The sequence below is a fragment of the Scomber scombrus genome, chromosome 23, assembly GCF_963691925.1.
Source record: "Scomber scombrus chromosome 23, fScoSco1.1, whole genome shotgun sequence".
In the NCBI taxonomy this organism is placed as follows: domain Eukaryota; kingdom Metazoa; phylum Chordata; class Actinopteri; order Scombriformes; family Scombridae; genus Scomber; species Scomber scombrus.
Window position 1 is genome coordinate 15,588,523 of NC_084992.1, and position 18,422 is coordinate 15,606,944.

Genomic DNA, 18,422 nt, shown 5'->3' on the forward strand with positions numbered 1-18,422 from the left:
ATCAAAATTTATATTGTTGTGTCATGTAAAGCACTTTAAATTTACTTGATGTTGAAAGTCCCTTACAAATAAACTTGCCTTGTTGTCCAGGAGGCAGTCTGGCCAGAGATCACAGACTCGGGCCTCCATGGCAACAGAGTACCAGGAGAGGTTCCTTCCACCCACCTGCCACAAGGCTATCATCACCACCTCAACTAAGATCAACCCTTACCATCCGCTGAAGGGGACAGGTGTTGATATGACCAATTACGTTAGGTAAGCTGTTGTTTTATTTTCATTGGATACACGTAGATTAAGAAAAATGTACCTTAAATCAAATGACTCCTAATCACAATATAATTCCTGAGATTTGCTTGATGTGTTAGTTTTGAAAACCTACATGTAAACCATTCTAAAGAAATTTAAAATTATTTTAGGTCATACTTTGTGGCCCAGAAATGGATAAAAAATCCACAGAAAATCCAGGTCCCACAGCCACCTGTGCCACCCAAAAACCGCAAAAGATACAACAGCGCCCCACATGATCCTGGATGCTGTGTGGCAAACCAAAATCAATCCATTGTGGAGGACTACATGTCAGTGTACAAAAGTAAGCAACTTGAAGACCTGTGGTGTCACACATTGTAGAAATATTAAACAAATGTACACATACTGATTTAAAATTCTAATTTTCAGATGATTTCCAAGTGTGGTCATCAGACAAGCGGCAGCCGTATAAGGCACGAGACAACTTGAAAGTCAACCAAGGGTTGATTGTCCCAAAAGATGCTTCTAAGAAAGATTGCTGCCCGAAAAAATGTGTTGCAGCATACGCCCCACAGGTGCAAGAACCACTCCCTATTGAGAGCATGACCAGCTACAGATCTGATTACATCACCCATCCAGTGCAGCCCAGGATGAAGACATACAAGCCTGCTCACCAAATCAACAAAAGTCTGCCCTTACAGCCTGCAACATCCTTCAGGAAAAAGCAGGCTTTGGAAACAAACCCAGACCCTTTTGATGAAGCCAGCGAACTCTTTCAGCAATTCAAGAAATGGTCCCTGGGAGTCGGAACCAACTTCTACACCCAAGGCAAGGCCAAAGAGTCAACTCCACCAGCAAATCAAAATGGATTCCTCTCGACAACACACGCAGACTACTTGGCACACAAGTGTCAGTGCACCAAGCCGATCCTGCCAGTTACGCAGACCTGTGAGAAAAGCAAGGAGCCTTTTCAGGGAACGACTACCCAGAGGGAGGATTACAAAGTTTGGGACATACCACAATGCTTCCCCACTCACCGTAACGGCCCTAAGAAAACCAACGTTGCTGCACCAAAGTCTGCCCCACCTGCCGAGACCCGCCATACAAATCCCAAACTGGAGCAGACTAGAGCCTGTAATCTCAACTGCAACACCATCGAGAAGCTTCAATGTCCTGCTGAGAATGGAGCAGTAGCTGGTTATGAATGCATCTCCAGGGGCGATGAAGAATCCAGGGTGTACTGGGCCACCGGTCTGGACAAAGGAGTGACTTGGTCCGACGAGGGCATGTGTGAGGAACAAGCTCCAGCACACCAAGTAATCAGTTGCATGGTGTCTGGCAGAACCTAAAACGTCCTAGACACCAGGCTGCCACATTACCTCAGGTAGCTTTTACCTTCATAACAATAAAAGCCACCAGAATGCATTGAGATTATGTAATGGCAGCTATTTTTGTACTACTAAGCATGTCACTGCTACTACTCAGCACATCACATTTTGAGCATTATGTAATCTAGAAAAACTGCACTCAATCTTATGCACTTTGGGAAACAGGTTTTCACTGAAAGTAACTGTAGACTATCATAAGAGTTACTGTTTTCCTTCACACAAAATTGATAAGAAGCACTTTTTTTAAATAAGCAGCAATAAACTTTGTAAACATACAATCATGACATTTTATTTAAAAAAAACCCAAAAGGCATCTTCAAAAAGAAATGCCTTGTCCACGTTTTGACTGGGAGAGCTTTGAAATGAATCATATTTACATCATGTACAGAATCTTTTTGTTTTTTAAAAAGGTTATCAATTTTAAAATGTTGCTAAAATGTCCCCCGATGCATAGCAGCAAACCACATTATCTCTGGGGCTCCAGTGCAAACAAACAAAAAAAATAAAGGGACATTTTGCATTTGAACAAGTTTCCATTCAGTTCTCTCCAAGCTTAGTACACATTGACACAAACTGTCCCCTTCTCATCATATCACGTAAAGACTAAACAGAGTTAATTAAATGTGTGGTCATCAAAAACTAGTTTGGGTAGCTTTCAGTCATCCTGGAAACGAATGTGCTTATGAGCTTCCTTGGCCCGGGCGATGATGATTTTTTCTGCTTTGGATATGAGCTGAAAGGTGACAAGAAATAGACAATCAGATGTAATAGCAGATAAATGGAGAGGAGACACTGAAACGACAGCAAGTGAAATGGCTGTATTCCAGGTATTCCATATCCTAAAATGAATTGCTTGAAAATATGCATCATAGATTATAATCACAAATGTAATTGTTTTGAGTGTACGTTTTAAATATTACCATATGAAACAGAGTATCTGCAGTCTGTATTACAGTGTTATTTTTATTTCTCACAAGTTCTGTGAGCACTCATACAACCTCCTGTAAACTCTTGTTTAAATATTCAAATAACTGATCATCCATTAATTGTTGTGCACAGTAACATGAATGTGAGCTATATGTAAGTTTATGTTTAAACGTTTTAAAGGGTGATCTCACCTTCTCTGTGCCTCGCTTCTTCTCCCTCGGACGATTCAGCTTGACTTGACGGTCCACCAGGATCTTCTGCCAGTACCTTTGCTCATGGTCACCTTTGAAAAAGACAGTTTGTTCTGTTAGAGTATGTTTTTTTTCCTGGCTCAGAACTCAATCAACCAATCTTAAGCCTTTGAGTGGTCAAATTTTAAGTATTAAACCTTTTCAAAAACAGAGAACTTAATACCGCATAATGGGCACCATACCAATAAATTATTTTCACTATCATCAATTATGAAAACCACAGCAGCAGCTCTGTCATCCCACACTCTCTCCTTGTGTCGACTAGAGCTACGTATGCATGTGAGCTATGCAGAGAGTAATACACAAAATATAATTATACTGTAAAATAAGAAAAAAAGAAATTCACACCTGAGAGAATCTCAAGTTTCCAGCTGTGCTCGCTCTGTAGCTCTGCTCTCGCATCACTGACAGCTTTAGCTTCTTCGGGGGTGTTAAAACGTATGTAACCCTCAGCATCTCCCTCTAGGATGTCAACATACGCTACGGGTGATACTTTGGACAGAGCATCCTACAGAAAAAACACACACACAAACCCAAATGAAAATTTGTGTCAGGAAATGTATAGATCCATCCATCTGACATTAACCTGAATAATAAGAGACATATCATTGTTTTGTACTGAGATGCTTCTCCTTTGTTATCAGATTTAGTCTGAATGAGGTACAGGCTTGGTAAATATACCTTGCTAAAAAAGGAAGTTATTTTAATAAATCAAATCAGTGTGACACAGGCAGTACTGTCCACTGCTGCTTATTAAATGAATGATACAGCAGATGCATTTTCTCATCCAAACTTTTCTGTTATAAAACATAATAAACCATTTTGTTTTGAAATAACCACAACAGGATCATAGAGATGTGCATATTAGCTCAACTCCTGGTTAGGTGTCATGGAAACGGATTCAAAAATAAATATGACACACTGTAGATTGGAGACCGTAAACAACTGAACAAAAAGTTAAATAATTGCAAAAAATATTTTGTTAAGTCATGATTTGATGAGCAGTTACAGATAAAGGTGAAAGGTGTTAAAAGTTGATGATTGCACTGAGGTATACTGTACCTTGATGAACTTCCTCCCTGGCAGCGGCTTATTGTCTGTAATCTTCATAATGACACCGCTGGTAAACTGAGGGCCCAGTTTAGTCGTTTCACTCTTCTCATCTATTAGAAAAGAAATATCAACACAGAAATCAACATTATTGCATTAGACATAATAATCAATTATTGACACTGCTTTTGTTAAAAAGTGGATACCAATCCTTTACATACAGTCTACCCATCACTTTGTAAGGCACCATATGTTGTGGGAAATTCTTTACAAAACTCCATTTGATATTTTTGGCATGTTGTGGCATGTTGTCAGGACTGTCACAAGGACAATTTAGGCTCTCCTAATGCTACCCGTGCGTGACACTTCACCACTCAAATGCTGTGGTTGTCTGAAATATTTTTAAAAGACTTTTGCACAAACAACTTAATTTTTGCTGGTATTCCTGGTATGTACTTCCGTCCTTATTATTATTTTTCGTTGTCAGCACATGTGAATATTATAATAAGTTCCCTTCACACATTAAAATAACTGAAATGCAACTTAATGTTTCTGAACATATGGTGTATACAAGTCTCCCCTGCTTATGGTAGTAATCTCAATTATAGTAATACTGTGTCTCAACTCACTGTTACCATCTTGAGACTCATTGTCCATCTCCATTAAACTCTTGTGCTCCTTGTGGTCAATCTTACTAATGCACTTCTTTAGCGACCCCATGCTGCGCTTTTGCAACGTCATATACTCCTCCTTCAATTCAAGCCACTCTTTCCTGAATGAGGGAAGAAAAAAAAAGGAAGAAAGATTTTTTTGTCATATTTAGCACTGTTGGGGGTTGTCCCGGATTAATCCATTCATTCAAGAAAAAGGGGATGTAGGATCTTACTTAGGCAAGACCCGGAGTGGGATAACTTCCTCTCCGATTTTCAGTTTCTCCTTGTGTTTCTTTTTTCTCTTCCTCTTTGCTTTAACTGTTGAGTCATCTCTGTTTTCTTTTCCCTCCTCAACACCTCTCTCTGTGTTGCCTTCAGTGGGCGGATCTACTTAGGGGAATGACACAGTTAATAAACATGTCATGCATCAAGTATATTTAGAGTGTAATGATGATGTGAAACTGTTCGGTAATGACAGATACCATCAGTGTTTGCAACATCTCTCTCCTTGTCTCCAGTTTCACTTTCACTAGTCTTTCTCATCTTGGATGGTAATTCGCTTTCTGCTCCCTCTGCTGTCTGCGACCTCCGTCTTTTTTTCTCGGACAGTTTCCCTGGTGACTTCTGACTGCTGGCCAACTCTTCTTCCATGTCGTCCGCTACTGACCGCTTCCTCTTTTGCTCAGACGGCTCTGCTTCCATCTCCGGCTCTTTGGCTTCTTCTGCAGGAGTCTGGACTGTGGCACCATCTTTCTTTTTCTTCTTCTTCCGCTTTTTCTTGTCCTCATCCTCACCTGGAGTATGTGAATGTGAAGAAGAAATAAATAACACCAATAGCCTTTCGTGATATTATCAAGTGTCTAATGAGTCAGGGATTGGTTTGTAGGTAGAAACCCATCAGGCGTACCTGATGCGGACAGAGGAATGGGCTTCCTGCTTTTTGTCCTCGGGAAAATGCCTGGTTTCCTGGGAGCATCTTCAGGAGGATTGTTCAGCATCTGTTTCAAAAATAATACTTTCCAATCAGTTTCATTCATGCCAAAAACAAAAACTGGACTGACATGAATTATCGAATATTACTGTCACCTCTATGGCTTTCTGTGCTTGTTCCACAGTCTCAAACTCAACAAAGGCAAACCCCTTGGAGTCTCGGGACGACTTATATCTTGGGACGCTGATATAAACCACATTTCCGCATTTTGTGAACACTCTCTCAATCCAGCTGTGCGTCACATCTTTGGGCAAAAGTTCCTTATTTTAAAAAAAGAAGAAGAAATTTAATATTTTGTAATCTAGGACTGTTTTTCTCGTAAGAAAACAACATTTGACCGAATAACCAGCAAATGAGTGTGTGAGTCTCCCCACAATAAAGGGTCCAGTGTCAGGTTTCATTCAGTTACAGCCCAGATCAAATCATTGTCTCATTTTATTTCATTATCATGGAAATCACATTAAGATAAGAACATAAATCTTTTTACCACATAGACTGTGCGGCTGTCGACATCATCTGGTATGTCTCCAATCGGAAGCTGACGCCTTACTTTATTTCCCTCTAGATTAACCTGAAACACAAACAAACAGGAGACATTTGGGTTATTGTTGATCTCAGTCTGGATTCATCCATAAACCTTCCAAATCATGCAAACACAATAAAAATATGACAGCTGAGATGTGTTTCATCAGAATCATTTAAAAAAGATATTCACGATAAAATTTTCATTAAAGTACCTCAACCACAGTAGAGTTTTTCAGCGCCCTGGCAATCAACTTGGTGTCAGTTGTCAGGCTTTTCATTCGATTGAAGCTTGCCAAGACAGATATATCAACATCTAAAACAAATTAAAAACACAATTAGTCCAATGTTACAGACAAAATCCAGTGACTCCATGTCAACACTTCCATAAAAGAGTATGTTCTGCTGCTATTATTGTGGGCAAAAATTTTACAGCAAACTGTATTATCACAATGTTTCCTGAAATTGTACTATTGGAGCAAAAATGCAGTTAAATGACTTTACAGCATGATTGTGGTCTCGGTGTTGCTGCTTTGTTGGTCTTATGATAAGAAATAACATCAGAAACTGTTAAAACTCTAAGTTTGTTCAAAGTTTAAGACACTTGACTGTAAATTGTAAAATGCAGCTCAGCGTCTCCTAGATTGTACACACACATTCATATTATTAAATTTCATTAATTTAATTTGATGAAATTGATTGATATCTAGAAAGGATTACTTTGTAGTTAGTGTCATTTACTGGGTGTATCCAGTTAAATTCACTTTTAAAAAAGGCAGTGAAATGAATAAACAAACACATAACATAATATACAGGCCAGCTGCACGAACTGCTTCTTTGAAGAAAGCTCCTTCCTTGTGGCTACACAATATAAATCTATGAATACAGGCACACTGCTATCTGTTCATCTTGTCCTCTAAAAACAAAGATAATCATGGTGATGACGGTATTTGAAATGTTTAGTAGTATTGATTTTGTCAGCATTATCAGCTCATCTCTAACACTGGAGTGTCATACGTACACTGAAATAGATGCTGCTGCAATATTTTTTCAGTTCATACTGGCAGTAAACTGAGGGCATAAAGGGAGGAATCATTTCAGCAATGATAACTCTTTTAATATACATAGGAAATGTGAATACTGTACTAAGATAGAGTTCAATATATCCAAACCGATCCTTTAAAGACTAATTGATAGACATGACTGAAGTGGTGCATCAGAGTTATTGACCGCCCCTTACATCCATCGTCTGACTCATCGATGAGCTTTTTCAGAAAGCGGTCCTTGTGAAGGTTGACGTCTCCAAACCAAAACTCCACCTGCCTCTTCACATCACCCAGCAGCTGTTTGACACGGGACCTCTTCTTCTTTTCTGTGTCCTTGTTCTTACTGCTGGGCTCTGCAGCACCAGCATCGCCACCTAACCTCTCTGTATCGATCATCCTGTGATTGAGACTGCAACACAGACCAGTAACAAGCACACTTTATTCAAAGAAAAATAAAACATAGCACGGTTATTAAGCCTACAAACAGTTTCTATTTATATTACTGATCTCTATAGCGTCAGTCTTTATCTCGTGGACGGACGAGTCTTTTCATACAGTTCAGTTAATATAAAGCAGGTTTGTGGACTTATTGTGGAGGGCTTTTATTGAATTATACCTTTAATTCACAACTGCTATTAATGAACTATTTAAAGAGTCTTCACCGTAAGTGCGGTATACATGAGTATATGCCGATTAAACAAATAAAAAAAGTTGGTAAACGACGATTAGCTTCGAAATTAGCAACTCTTGACTCAGTTATCTGTGCAGGTTGCTACTGTTAGCAAACAGCTGTCGTCAGTTCGCGGGTAGTGGTATTTTTAAAAAACTGCAGTCATGCCCACCGCAATCGCAAACCCGCCAAACCAACACCTAAACATTGAACTGGCACAACTATTCATGGAACTTACCCGGTAGAAGGTGAGGGAACAGTCCAATTTTATGCGCAGCATACACAAAACTAACATAAAACAGCCACTAGCTAGCTGGCTAACTTCATATAAACGGCATTGATTCGTTGGCGCAGAGTTATTTCGTCATACCACAGAATACAGCGCATGACTGTAGCACATTCCGCCCGGATTCTGAGGAGACCCGCCCTACTCTGCCACTGATTGGCTAATACACTTTGCCTTCATGGATAAGATTGGCTAAATGTAGGCAGAACGTTACAAGTACAAAAGTATGAGCCAATAAGAGGCAGAATATGCAGAATGCGGGTAGAAGAATCAAAGCAGTCGCTTTGCACAACTTCCGGTCAGTTATTTCAATTAAAAACACGTTGTATTACTACATTTTATTAATTTGTAGTTTAAAGTTGTACACAGAGTGAGTAATAATAATAATAATAATAATAATGAAGTAAAAATAATAAGTGCGTTACATGTGTTACAAAGGTATACAATACAATGGAGAATTTTAAAATGAAAATAAAACATCAATGCAATACATCAATAAATATACATTCTAAATAAACAGCCTGAAATATTCTAATATTGTTAATGTTTTTTAACATATTGTTTCACGTCTAAAAATGTTCCACTTGCCTGTGATAAGGTGTTTGTGCTTTTATTTGGAAGAAAAGAAACGCCACATCCGTGCTGTATCCTACATCTTTGTATTTTGGTCAACCATTTCCCAGAAATGTGATTAACTGAGACGACTTTAGGTTTATTTTGTTTGTTTGTTTTTGTTTTTGTCTTCATTACCGTGAGCCATTTTTGACCTGCAGGTTTTCAACTTCATAAAAGTGCCTGTGCTGTGAAGGCAACATGGCCGGTTAGCTCAGTTGGTTAGAGCGTGGTGCTAATAACGCCAAGGTCGCGGGTTCGATCCCCGTACTGGCCACTGTCGTTTTTGATCATTGCAGGAAAGAACATATTAAATATGTGTATTTATTGTTCTTGTAAGTAATCTGTCTTTTGAAGTGTATTCTTGCGGGAAAAAAACACTTGAGCATCATATAAGTATTGCAGTGTTTCTCACATGGTCCAATCTGGTTACTCCAGAGTCCCAGATGGAGATAAGGGCTAATCCAAAGCATGAGTGTGGGAGAATATGAGAAGCTTGGCCTTCAATGCAATGTATTTAAAATGCACAATGAACATATTTGTAGAGCATTTCCCTTTTTTAATTAATTGGGTATTGTGTCTGTACATTAAGCATGAAGACTTCTTTCTTTTGTCTTCTTCTTCCACAAAATATTTTGTTTCCTGCAAAATCTCCTGCATCAACACATACATTTTAATGATCACTTATAACACAAGGCTAGTGCAGACTTTAGTCTCTTAGCTTTAAAACACTTTGGAAGTTTTTGAGTTTCTTGCACATGTCTTCTTCAGTGCAGTACTCAATCCTGTTCCTGATAAGCTGTGAGAGTTTCGTGTAGAAGGTCTTTGCCCACTGGGCCTCTAAGCAGCAGGCTGATATGTTGCACACTTTATGGAGTACCGTCACCAGTTTCTCATTGCTGCTGATTTCACACCTTTTGAAGACCCAGTCCCCCCATGCTTCCCACATATTGTCATCTGTGAAGTTCACAGTGATGCTTTCATGGGCGGAGACTGCACAAAAGGACTCTGGCTCTGTGTCCACCAAGTCATTCCATATGGCTCTGTATTAACAGGGTATAAACAGAAGCTTCAAAAAAACAAAATTATTGAAATATGGATTTGAATTATTTATTTTTAAAAGACATCCACTCACACAACTTTTTTCAGAGGACTTGGAGTTAAATCACTGAGGGACATCAGACCTCTGTAGCTCACTCGGTTTCCCTCCATCCTGTGGGACCACATAGGTAATGGTAACATAAACTGAACAATTCTTTTATATCAACTAAAATGTAGACAGAAAAGAGCCACAGAATTACCTGTACCTGGCATTCAATTAATACATATTTTCTTATTGAGATTGTATTGTAAAAGCAATTTTACCTTTCCTTAATTTAACACAGGCTAATTTTAGAGTAAACTTCTGCCTTTTTCCCATGGACTTCAGTGCAAACTTGGTCAAAAATAAGGCCATTTCAATTCATTGATATTTAACGTTGTAGTTACCACTAAACTAAAACAGCTTTATGGGCAACACAATAGTGGGGGACTTCGGCAGAACATTTCAAAGGAGTATATTCTATTTTGTGGTATACATTTATAGCTGAAATGCAGTTTATCAAACCGTAAATTCATTGGAGCAGTGACAAAGGTTGCCTTTTCAACAGTTGATAGTATAAAACTTTTTTTTTTTACATCCTTGCGTCCTTATGAGCTTTTGAATTATTTGTGATTCAGACCATCGTGATAATCAAGGATTCATTTCTCCAAATTATGTCATGTATTGTGACACATAAGTTTCTTACCACAGTTGTTCAAGCTTTTTTTTCACTCGTATGGAATTAGAAAGAACCAGTAGTTCGTCATCGCCAATGTTTGACCATCCAAGTCTAAAATGGGGAAGAGAAAGTATTAAATATTGTCCGGGTGATTTTTCTATGTGAAGTCAAACTATTCTTAGTAGTGTTTATATTATTTATCTCCCAGCCAACCAAATAATTACGTAGTATTTATATTATTTTGATAATAAAAACGTCTTCTCCTTTTAACATATTATCAAAAGACATCTCACCCTAGTTGTGTTACACTATCTGACACTTGCAGCACATCAGCAATGACCTGAACTGTGTCCATATCAAGGTTGTTTTCTCCAAGCCTTAAAATTGAAATAGTGGAGTTAGTACATGAATCATTTACAATCAGAAGCGGAGTTACCAACGTGGAAGTGAAGAAAAAATAAGAAAATTTGTGATGGATAGGTAAGATCAGCATAGGAGACAATGCAACCAGATTTTACCTGAAACTCACCATAGGTGCTCACATCTGAGCAGTAGAGGTTGAATATCTCTGAGTGCCTCAGAGCTTAGTCCTGTCCCTGTCAAATCCAGCTCTGATATTTTGCCCTTTGTGAGGTTAAGGAAGTACTTGATGGCATTGTAATCCATTTGGGAGAGTGTTTCGTCACCTACATTGACTCGCAGTGTCTCTGGTTGTATAGAAAGGACTAATGAGGGGTCCTGTTGCTCGAACAGGCAGTGTAAATGGTTTAGGATATTGGCCCCATTCTCACAGAGCATTTTAAGCTCCCTGATCATCTTCTGACGATAGGTGTCCACTTTCTCTTTGTGGCAACTCAGCCCCACCTGTCTGGACAGAAGATTAGCATTGCGTTCAGAGAGAATTCCAGAAAGGAAGCGGTTGAAAAGATCCAAGTGTCCAGGACTGGAGGAGTGCTGAAGGGCATCAGGTAAAGGATGATTTGTCACTGCACAATAAACTGCAGCAAAGAATTCTTGAATGGTAAGATGCCCAAAGGAATAAACCTCTTCGGTGCAGCCAGGTTCCTGTGCAACCGTCTTGTCAAGGAAGGTACTTACGAGGCTGCATCCCTGTAGTGCTGCAACATCATGGTCGCTGCTGTAGAACAGTGTTTGATGGTCCATGATTTTTTTGAAAGCGAGTTCGCCCAGCTTCAGCACGACGTCAGACAGCTGCTGTGTGGCCCCTGCTCTTATCTCTTGAAGAACTGTTTCAGCTCTAGCTTGGGTATGAGAACGAAGCAAGGCCACCAGATATTGTACATAAATGTCTGTCATGGTCTTTGGGCTTTCTCCATAGAGATCTGTGCTTTCTTTTAGGATGCAACACACAATATAGCAAAATGCAGGTATGTAACACAGTGTCAGCATTAGTTCATTTGCCGCTACCACCGCATACATTTGGTCAGCAAGGTCACTGTCTTTGAAATAACGTGAGAAGAAGTCTTGAACTTCAGCCAAGGAGAAACCAGTGATGAGCACAAAGCGGTCGATACAGCCCACTGGGATGTAGTTTATAGCTGCAGGTCTACTGGTGAGCATGACAGAGGCGTTGGGTAACAGCTCACCTTGCATCAGGCTTCCAAACAGCTGAACCATCTCAGCATCTTCATCTGGCTCAGTCACAAATACGTCCACATCGCAGCTACTGTGGTGTCTGAACTCATCGAAGCCATCCATGATGATCAACAACTTGTCGTCATTCGCCAAGATGTTATCTATTTCTTTAGCCAGGTGCCTGTTTTTGCGCAAGACCAACTCCCTGAAGTTTGTGGGTTTGTCGATCAGATTCAGGTCTCTGAAGGTCATGTGGATGATGAAGTCAAATGCAAGATTATCTTTATTTCCCCCAAAATCAAACAACATCTTCTGCACCAGGATGGTCTTTCCAATGCCAGCTATCCCCGTTACCAGAACCTTCCTGACAGGACGGTTTGCACTTGAGAAGAGTTCTGCTGGTGTGATTTTCTTATGCACCGCCAAATTCTGCTGCAAAGATAGTCGCTTTTGTCCAAAGGACAGCACCTCGTGTCGTTTCATCTCTAAGCCCTGGTGGCCGTCGACCAACAGGAGGTTGACATAATGTTCAGAAAAAAGACTTTTCTCTCCATGTCGAGTGTTGTAGAAGAGCATGCTCTCACTCCTGCGCCTAAGGACGTCTTTATGCTTTTGTTTGACTTTGTTGTACTCTGGAAAATAAATAAATAAAATAAGTCTGTCAACACTTCTTACTTTACCTCAGTGCTTGTAATCTAAGTACAAGATAATTTTACAGTACAATACAGAACACTTGGCATTGTTCATTCAAACAGTGCAATGTTATTTGGGTTTCAATCATAGCATGAGTTTCATTCCAAAGATAATCTTGAATATATCAATGGCATCTCTGTGGTTAGAATTGCATACCTATTGACTGATGCTGATCTCTGCTGCTTTCTTTGGAGTGTGTCTGGTGTGCTTCTTGCTGGTGACGAGTGCTAATGGAGAGGAAAGTCTTGGCTGCTTCCTCACCTTTACACTCCAGGATATCCAGCACTTTTCTTACTCTTGCCCGAGGCCCCAACTGACACAGCACTTCTTCACGGTCATCACGAGAGAACACTTCTTGGCTTACGAGGCTCTCTAGCAGAGAGTCAATCCGTCCTTCCAGTTTATCTATAAAGGAAACTCGCAAGACCCTAATTGCTGTCAAAGAAGAAGTACAATCACCCTTTTCAACCATAACTCCTCTGAGAGATGACCCAGCACGAATCAGAAAAATCCAGTTATGATCTGCTCAGTGGCAGTTAAAGTTGTTGTTGTTAGAGTGACTTCCTGTAATTTAAACGTATCCTGTCTTCAAGAGCTGAGAAGTACAATGCAAACTGCATGTTATAAATACAGAAAGAGGAAGTGTATTTCCCTTTCACACAATTTATACTGACATTTAATCTGGACAGAGTTGTGTGATGGCAACACAACAAAGTTGAATGGGGTTTTTTCAGATTTGTAGTAGAACTTCCCTTTGCAATGATGTGCACATTTTATACTTCTGCCAAAGTACCCAAGTAAAAGTAATGAGATTGGTGAAATGCTTTAACAGAAAATCCAGCAGTTCTCCTGTACAACCACTTTATTAAATGAACACATTTGACCAAATAATGCAGCCTGATTTTTATTGAAAAAAATAATCACAACAAATGGATTATAAAAGGAATGTGTTTGCTTTTATTTCATGATTAACCAGGTATGAGCAGAGAGCAACTCATCTAGTCACCAGCAGAGGGTCCCCATTGCATGCACATCAAATACCATCAGTTGTAGGGAAATTAATACTTAAAACCCACCCCAGTAATTATTTACAAAACTATGCACAAGAACACACATGAAAATAAATAGTTTGAAGACAAAACAAATATCTACATAACTTAAGAGCATACACAATATGTTAATGTTTTTTTCTCTCATAAAATCAAATAATCACACCTCAATGAAAGGCCAAGTAGTCTGCTGTTAAGGTATGTGTTGCACTTGAAGACGTCTTCTAAGCGTTATGGAACTTAGCACATAATGTCAAAAGTGCAAACCCTGCCTATGTGGCGCTGTGCTGTACATAAATAATGTTTTTAAAAACTTCCCAAATGTTTTGACCCACAACTACATATGACACAAAGGTCAATTTTACTAAAGCTGCAAGAGAGGATTATTACAGCGAACACCAAATGCTGTAAGGCAAAATATTTACATAAAAATGGTTTCAAATCTGAGTTAGATTCTTTCCGAAATTTCACACTAAATCAAAAATAGGATTTGGTGGACAGAATGAATTAAAATTCATTACGCACTGTAATGTCACAAAAGTGGTTAAAGGGACATTTTGACAAAAATCTTGACAAAAATCACAAAATAAAATACAATGTAACCTTAACAACTAAACTAGATTAAAAAAAAACTGTACAAGCCATGTTCTTAACAAAGACTTGGATGAGTTCAGAGTGCAAAACAAGTGTCTTTTTTCCCAAAAACGTTATTTGCTTCAGTCATACACCTCCATTAGTGCAACCCATGCAACTGAAATAATCTTGTCCTACTTTCTATTCTGCCAAAAATGCAGTTAAAACATCTCCTGCCCTAATTTCTCTCCTCTTTTAATGATTTGACCAATCATTGTGGTCAACAAAATGGTAGCACAGTTCATGATCTATTTTCCAGGTGGCTGTTTTTTCCAAATGTATACCATTTATCAAATATTAGGGTTTCAGTCATGTTAGCTATTTCCCCTTTATATGCAGCATTATACTGTATTTCAGTTTACCCACACCACATTAATAAAAGCTCTTTAGTATCTACACTGTTTAATAACACTGTTTTGGAGATAATTGCAATAAAATCACACAAGTATCCAGTGGTTATCAAAAACTCAGATCTCCTGGATATGATGACCTATTTTGTGTATTGTCTGTTACATTGCATGATAATAAGCACTCTAACACCCTACTTTTGATGTGGAATAATGCTGCTATCGTAGAATATGGAGGGGTTTTTTGTTTTAAGGAAAACCCTGAAACTAAACCATTTGTGTGGATTGTTAGTCGCTGACGTAATGCCTCTTAAGGAGTTCCTCCTAAGATATGAAACCATGCGCTCAGCATGGTTTCATAGCAAGTTTACTCATAACAGAAATGTATCAGTCACTTTTGTATAAGTTAAGAAAGCTATTGAAATGAACTTCAGATTTTAAGAAAAGAAGTAAAACCGAAGCCTTCATTTAGTGACATGCCACTTCTCTCCGAAACAATACTTTTAAATTCAAACCACCCATAGCATCTTAGAGGAAAGTAGATCACAACCACATGAGGTATGACCGTGCAAACATTCCTCCACACTCAAGTATTCCCATCCAAGACTGTTCACTGAAGACAGTTGTGGGTGTTAGGGTGGGGTAAAGGGGTTTAAGTCTCTGTTGGCATTCTGAACACCTTCCCTGACCTATACAGGTTGTCCGTGGCCTTCGTCTCACATCCCCATCTCAAGTGTTCCGGCAGGAGTGACAGCAGCGGCTCTTAAACTGAGGCAGCGGGCAGAGCTCCAGCTGACGAACCTTCTCACAGTACCTCGTGCTGTCTCGACAGTCTGCTGCTAGAATACACAGAGGATGCAGTTAACTTACTGTACATGAATTCACTTAAAGCCTGACCACTACTTCCCAAGATAGAGCAGATTTTCCTTAAACACACACCTGACAAGTTACAATAAAGTTCATAAATCCTATTTAATCTCCTGGGTTAAAGGATCAGTTCACTGAATCACAAAACACGTACTTTCTCATTTGGCCTGAGTGTTATTCAGCCATGTTTTGGTTATATGTGCCAAGGTTTGGAGATACATGCTTTTCAAAGCATTGAAACATGACACCTGATATCAAGGTTTTAAACCACAGACTTCACTGTAAATAACTTTCAAAGGGACTATTTTTTCAGTAGTAGCAGTATATTTTGCAGAAATGCATAGCACATTTTATTTTTTGGTATTATACTATATTCTGGATAATCTATACAATAAATGATGTATTAAGGACCAATATGTCATGCCATCATGTACTCTGTGATGTCACTGAATGACACAAAAACATTTTGTCTTTATCTCACCTCTGCCACAGGACAGAATATTGCATCGCTGCCAGCTAGGAGGGCGTGGCCTCCACATGCAGTGATGTTCACGCATGGCCTTGCCAGTTTGGCGGTGTGCGCAGGTCACCTGGCGTGACTGAAAACCGTGTCGTCCACAGGTGGCGGTACACTGTGTCCACGGCCCTACTCGCCAATGAAGGGCACAGGCCTCTGTAGAGCAGTTCTTCAGGGAGCTGGGCCTTGAAATAAAAATACATGCAGCTTTTTCAATGAGTATAGTATTACTGTATTTTTAATTGCATAACAATATTATAATTCAACTTCAACATTGAACAGCATCAATTCATATTCTGAGTTCCATATTTACCTTTGGAGTCCACTGCACATCCTGTAGGGGACTTTGGTGCCGTTTGTGTCTTGGCAGTAAACATGGCGGTGCTGTGCAGCCAAACTGGGACCCACACATTGACCATGACACTAAAATAGAGATTTCATCATAATAACAAAATAGTCCAGTTTTAATTGTATAATTAAAAATTATTTACTTGAATAGGAAATTCTCATAATACACTTGGTGGTTAATAGCCTTGGTACAGCACAGCTACACTTGCATGTCTGCTTTGTATTAAGTGGACTCACCGCCCCCCAGTGGGTAGAGGCCCATCTAGCACAGGGCAGAAGGTTGCATAGTCTGGTGTCAGAGGGTCTCCTTCCTGTGCCAAGGCAGTGTTGGCTCTCCACTTCTCTTGACCTGCCCTCAGGACCCTTCATGCAGCGGACAATCCTGGTCTGAGATCCTCCTCCACAAGTGGCTGAGCATGGTGCCCAAGGATCCGCTCGCCACCTAAAAGTTAACAATAACTTAGCTCATCAGAATGGTTTAGTTTTTTGTTTGGTCCAAAGATAATCATTTAAACATCTCAGAGACGAGTATCTGAATATTAAAGTGAAATGACTTGACAAACCCAATATTCAAAGTTTCCAACAGCACAAACATGTAGTAGCAGCAAGCTACCTGATGGGGCAGTCTTGTCCATGGCACAGCTCAGCTGACTGGCTGCTGTTCGTCCTCTCAGGGCAATGAGGGCCACTCACTCCCTTACTGTTACCTTGGACACAGTTTCTTCCTTTGCCACCTGAAAATTCAGTAAATCAAATGTATACAGTTTTGAATACTGGTAGGAATAAAAAAAGGAGGAGAGAAAATCTGTCTATACATGTACTGTGCATTGCTGTCCATAGCATTTTAGTGTCTTTGTTTAGCAGGATTTTAAGGCAAACATCTACTCAATAGATGTCTTATTGCAGCGATTGCAGAGTTTACAGTTCAGATAAGTGAAAATGGAAACACTGAGTTAAAGATGCATTACATAAGAAATGTCCCACAATCAGAAATGTGCCTTAATGAGTCCTTTAAATCAGTCGCCAGTTACTGTCACTTCTACATCTCCAAACTCTGTCTTTGACATCATCCAGAGGGTCATGGTTCTCTGATTTGTATCTTTGGAAGTGGCAAGTGGCCTATTCTTGTTCAGAAATGAACCTGCACTTTCCAAGAACTTGAGAGTGAATTATATACATACATACATACATACATACAGTACATACACACACACATATATATATATATATATATATATATATATACATATATATTTATTTTTTTCAAGATACATACGATTTTAAAAGTTGAGCCATTAGACCTTACCTATAAATGAGTTTGAATTAAACATAAGACAGTGCAGTTTGACTATTTCGCAGCATTTTTAAGCCTTTTTATCTTTCCATTCAGATTAGGTGAATGGCGTGTACTCACTTAATCTTGTATGAAACATTGCCTGGAACATCTAATTGTTGTCGTATGGGGAGGAAAAGTTCTGGCTCATCAAGAAAACCCGCAGTGGCGGTACTTTGATGGGAATGCAAAAAGGTTGCAACAGATCATGCTCTGAGGAGAGGAAGGACAGCACGGCTCGGAGGTGACCTGAGCTGTAGCAGGCTCTGGACATTCCCCATCACTGACTCAGTCAGATGAGCCACTGAGGTCCTGAATGTAAAAGCTGACTGTATATCTGTATCTGCGGTTATGACTGTGTGTGTGTGTGTGTTTCTCAGTTGAAAATAATGCTTTCCTAGAACCTCTAATCCTGAACCACAAAAGAACAACACAAGTTACTGCAAACTGGACTACATTAAACTATATTAGGGCAAACTCAACTTGACACGAGGTTAATACTGACTCCATTGTTTGTGTAGCTTCAAAAACACTTCAATAGCCACAGTAATGTTTTCAGTATCTGCTATATCACACTTTAAATTTACATTTTTAACTCTATTGCAAAGTTCTAGCTTTCTTGTATATAATTCTGAAC

The 18,422-nt window shown here is 39.3% G+C and overlaps 2 protein-coding genes and 1 non-coding gene across 4 annotated transcripts in view; 1 reads left to right on the forward strand and 2 right to left on the reverse strand.

Annotated features, from left to right (window-relative positions):
• Positions 1-1,973: 1,973 nt before the first annotated feature.
• On the reverse strand, positions 1,974-13,182 carry larp7 (La ribonucleoprotein 7, transcriptional regulator). The gene is made up of 18 exons (XM_062444475.1): positions 12,848-13,182; positions 10,932-12,630; positions 10,696-10,779; positions 10,430-10,513; positions 9,778-9,855; positions 9,359-9,685; positions 7,269-7,483; positions 6,244-6,344; positions 5,994-6,077; positions 5,602-5,766; positions 5,423-5,513; positions 4,998-5,309; positions 4,749-4,905; positions 4,492-4,634; positions 3,875-3,975; positions 3,161-3,320; positions 2,753-2,844; positions 1,974-2,367 (listed from the first exon to the last, which is right to left on the reverse strand). Exons 1-18 carry the CDS (start codon positions 13,161-13,163, stop codon positions 2,290-2,292), a joined length of 4,287 nt encoding a protein of 1,428 aa, XP_062300459.1. The 5' UTR covers positions 13,164-13,182; the 3' UTR covers positions 1,974-2,289.
• On the forward strand, positions 8,846-8,919 carry trnai-aau (transfer RNA isoleucine (anticodon AAU)). The gene has a single exon. It is a non-coding gene; the product is annotated as a tRNA-Ile (tRNA).
• A 508-nt stretch (positions 13,183-13,690) lies between the features above and the next one.
• LOC134005781 (ADAMTS-like protein 1) overlaps positions 13,691-18,422 on the reverse strand; it is a 94,002-nt gene continuing 89,270 nt past the window's right edge. The window contains exons 22-26 of one of the 2 annotated variants that reach the window (XM_062444774.1): positions 17,066-17,186; positions 16,690-16,894; positions 16,418-16,527; positions 16,069-16,289; positions 13,691-15,556 (exon numbers count right to left, since the gene is read on the reverse strand). In XM_062444774.1, the coding sequence (XP_062300758.1) occupies positions 15,450-15,556; positions 16,069-16,289; positions 16,418-16,527; positions 16,690-16,894; positions 17,066-17,186 (764 nt within the window). In that variant the 3' untranslated portion in view covers positions 13,691-15,449. Of the gene's footprint in view, positions 15,560-16,068; positions 16,290-16,417; positions 16,528-16,689; positions 16,895-17,065; positions 17,187-18,422 lie in introns of both variants that reach the window. The other variant, XM_062444773.1, reaches the window with a different exon arrangement.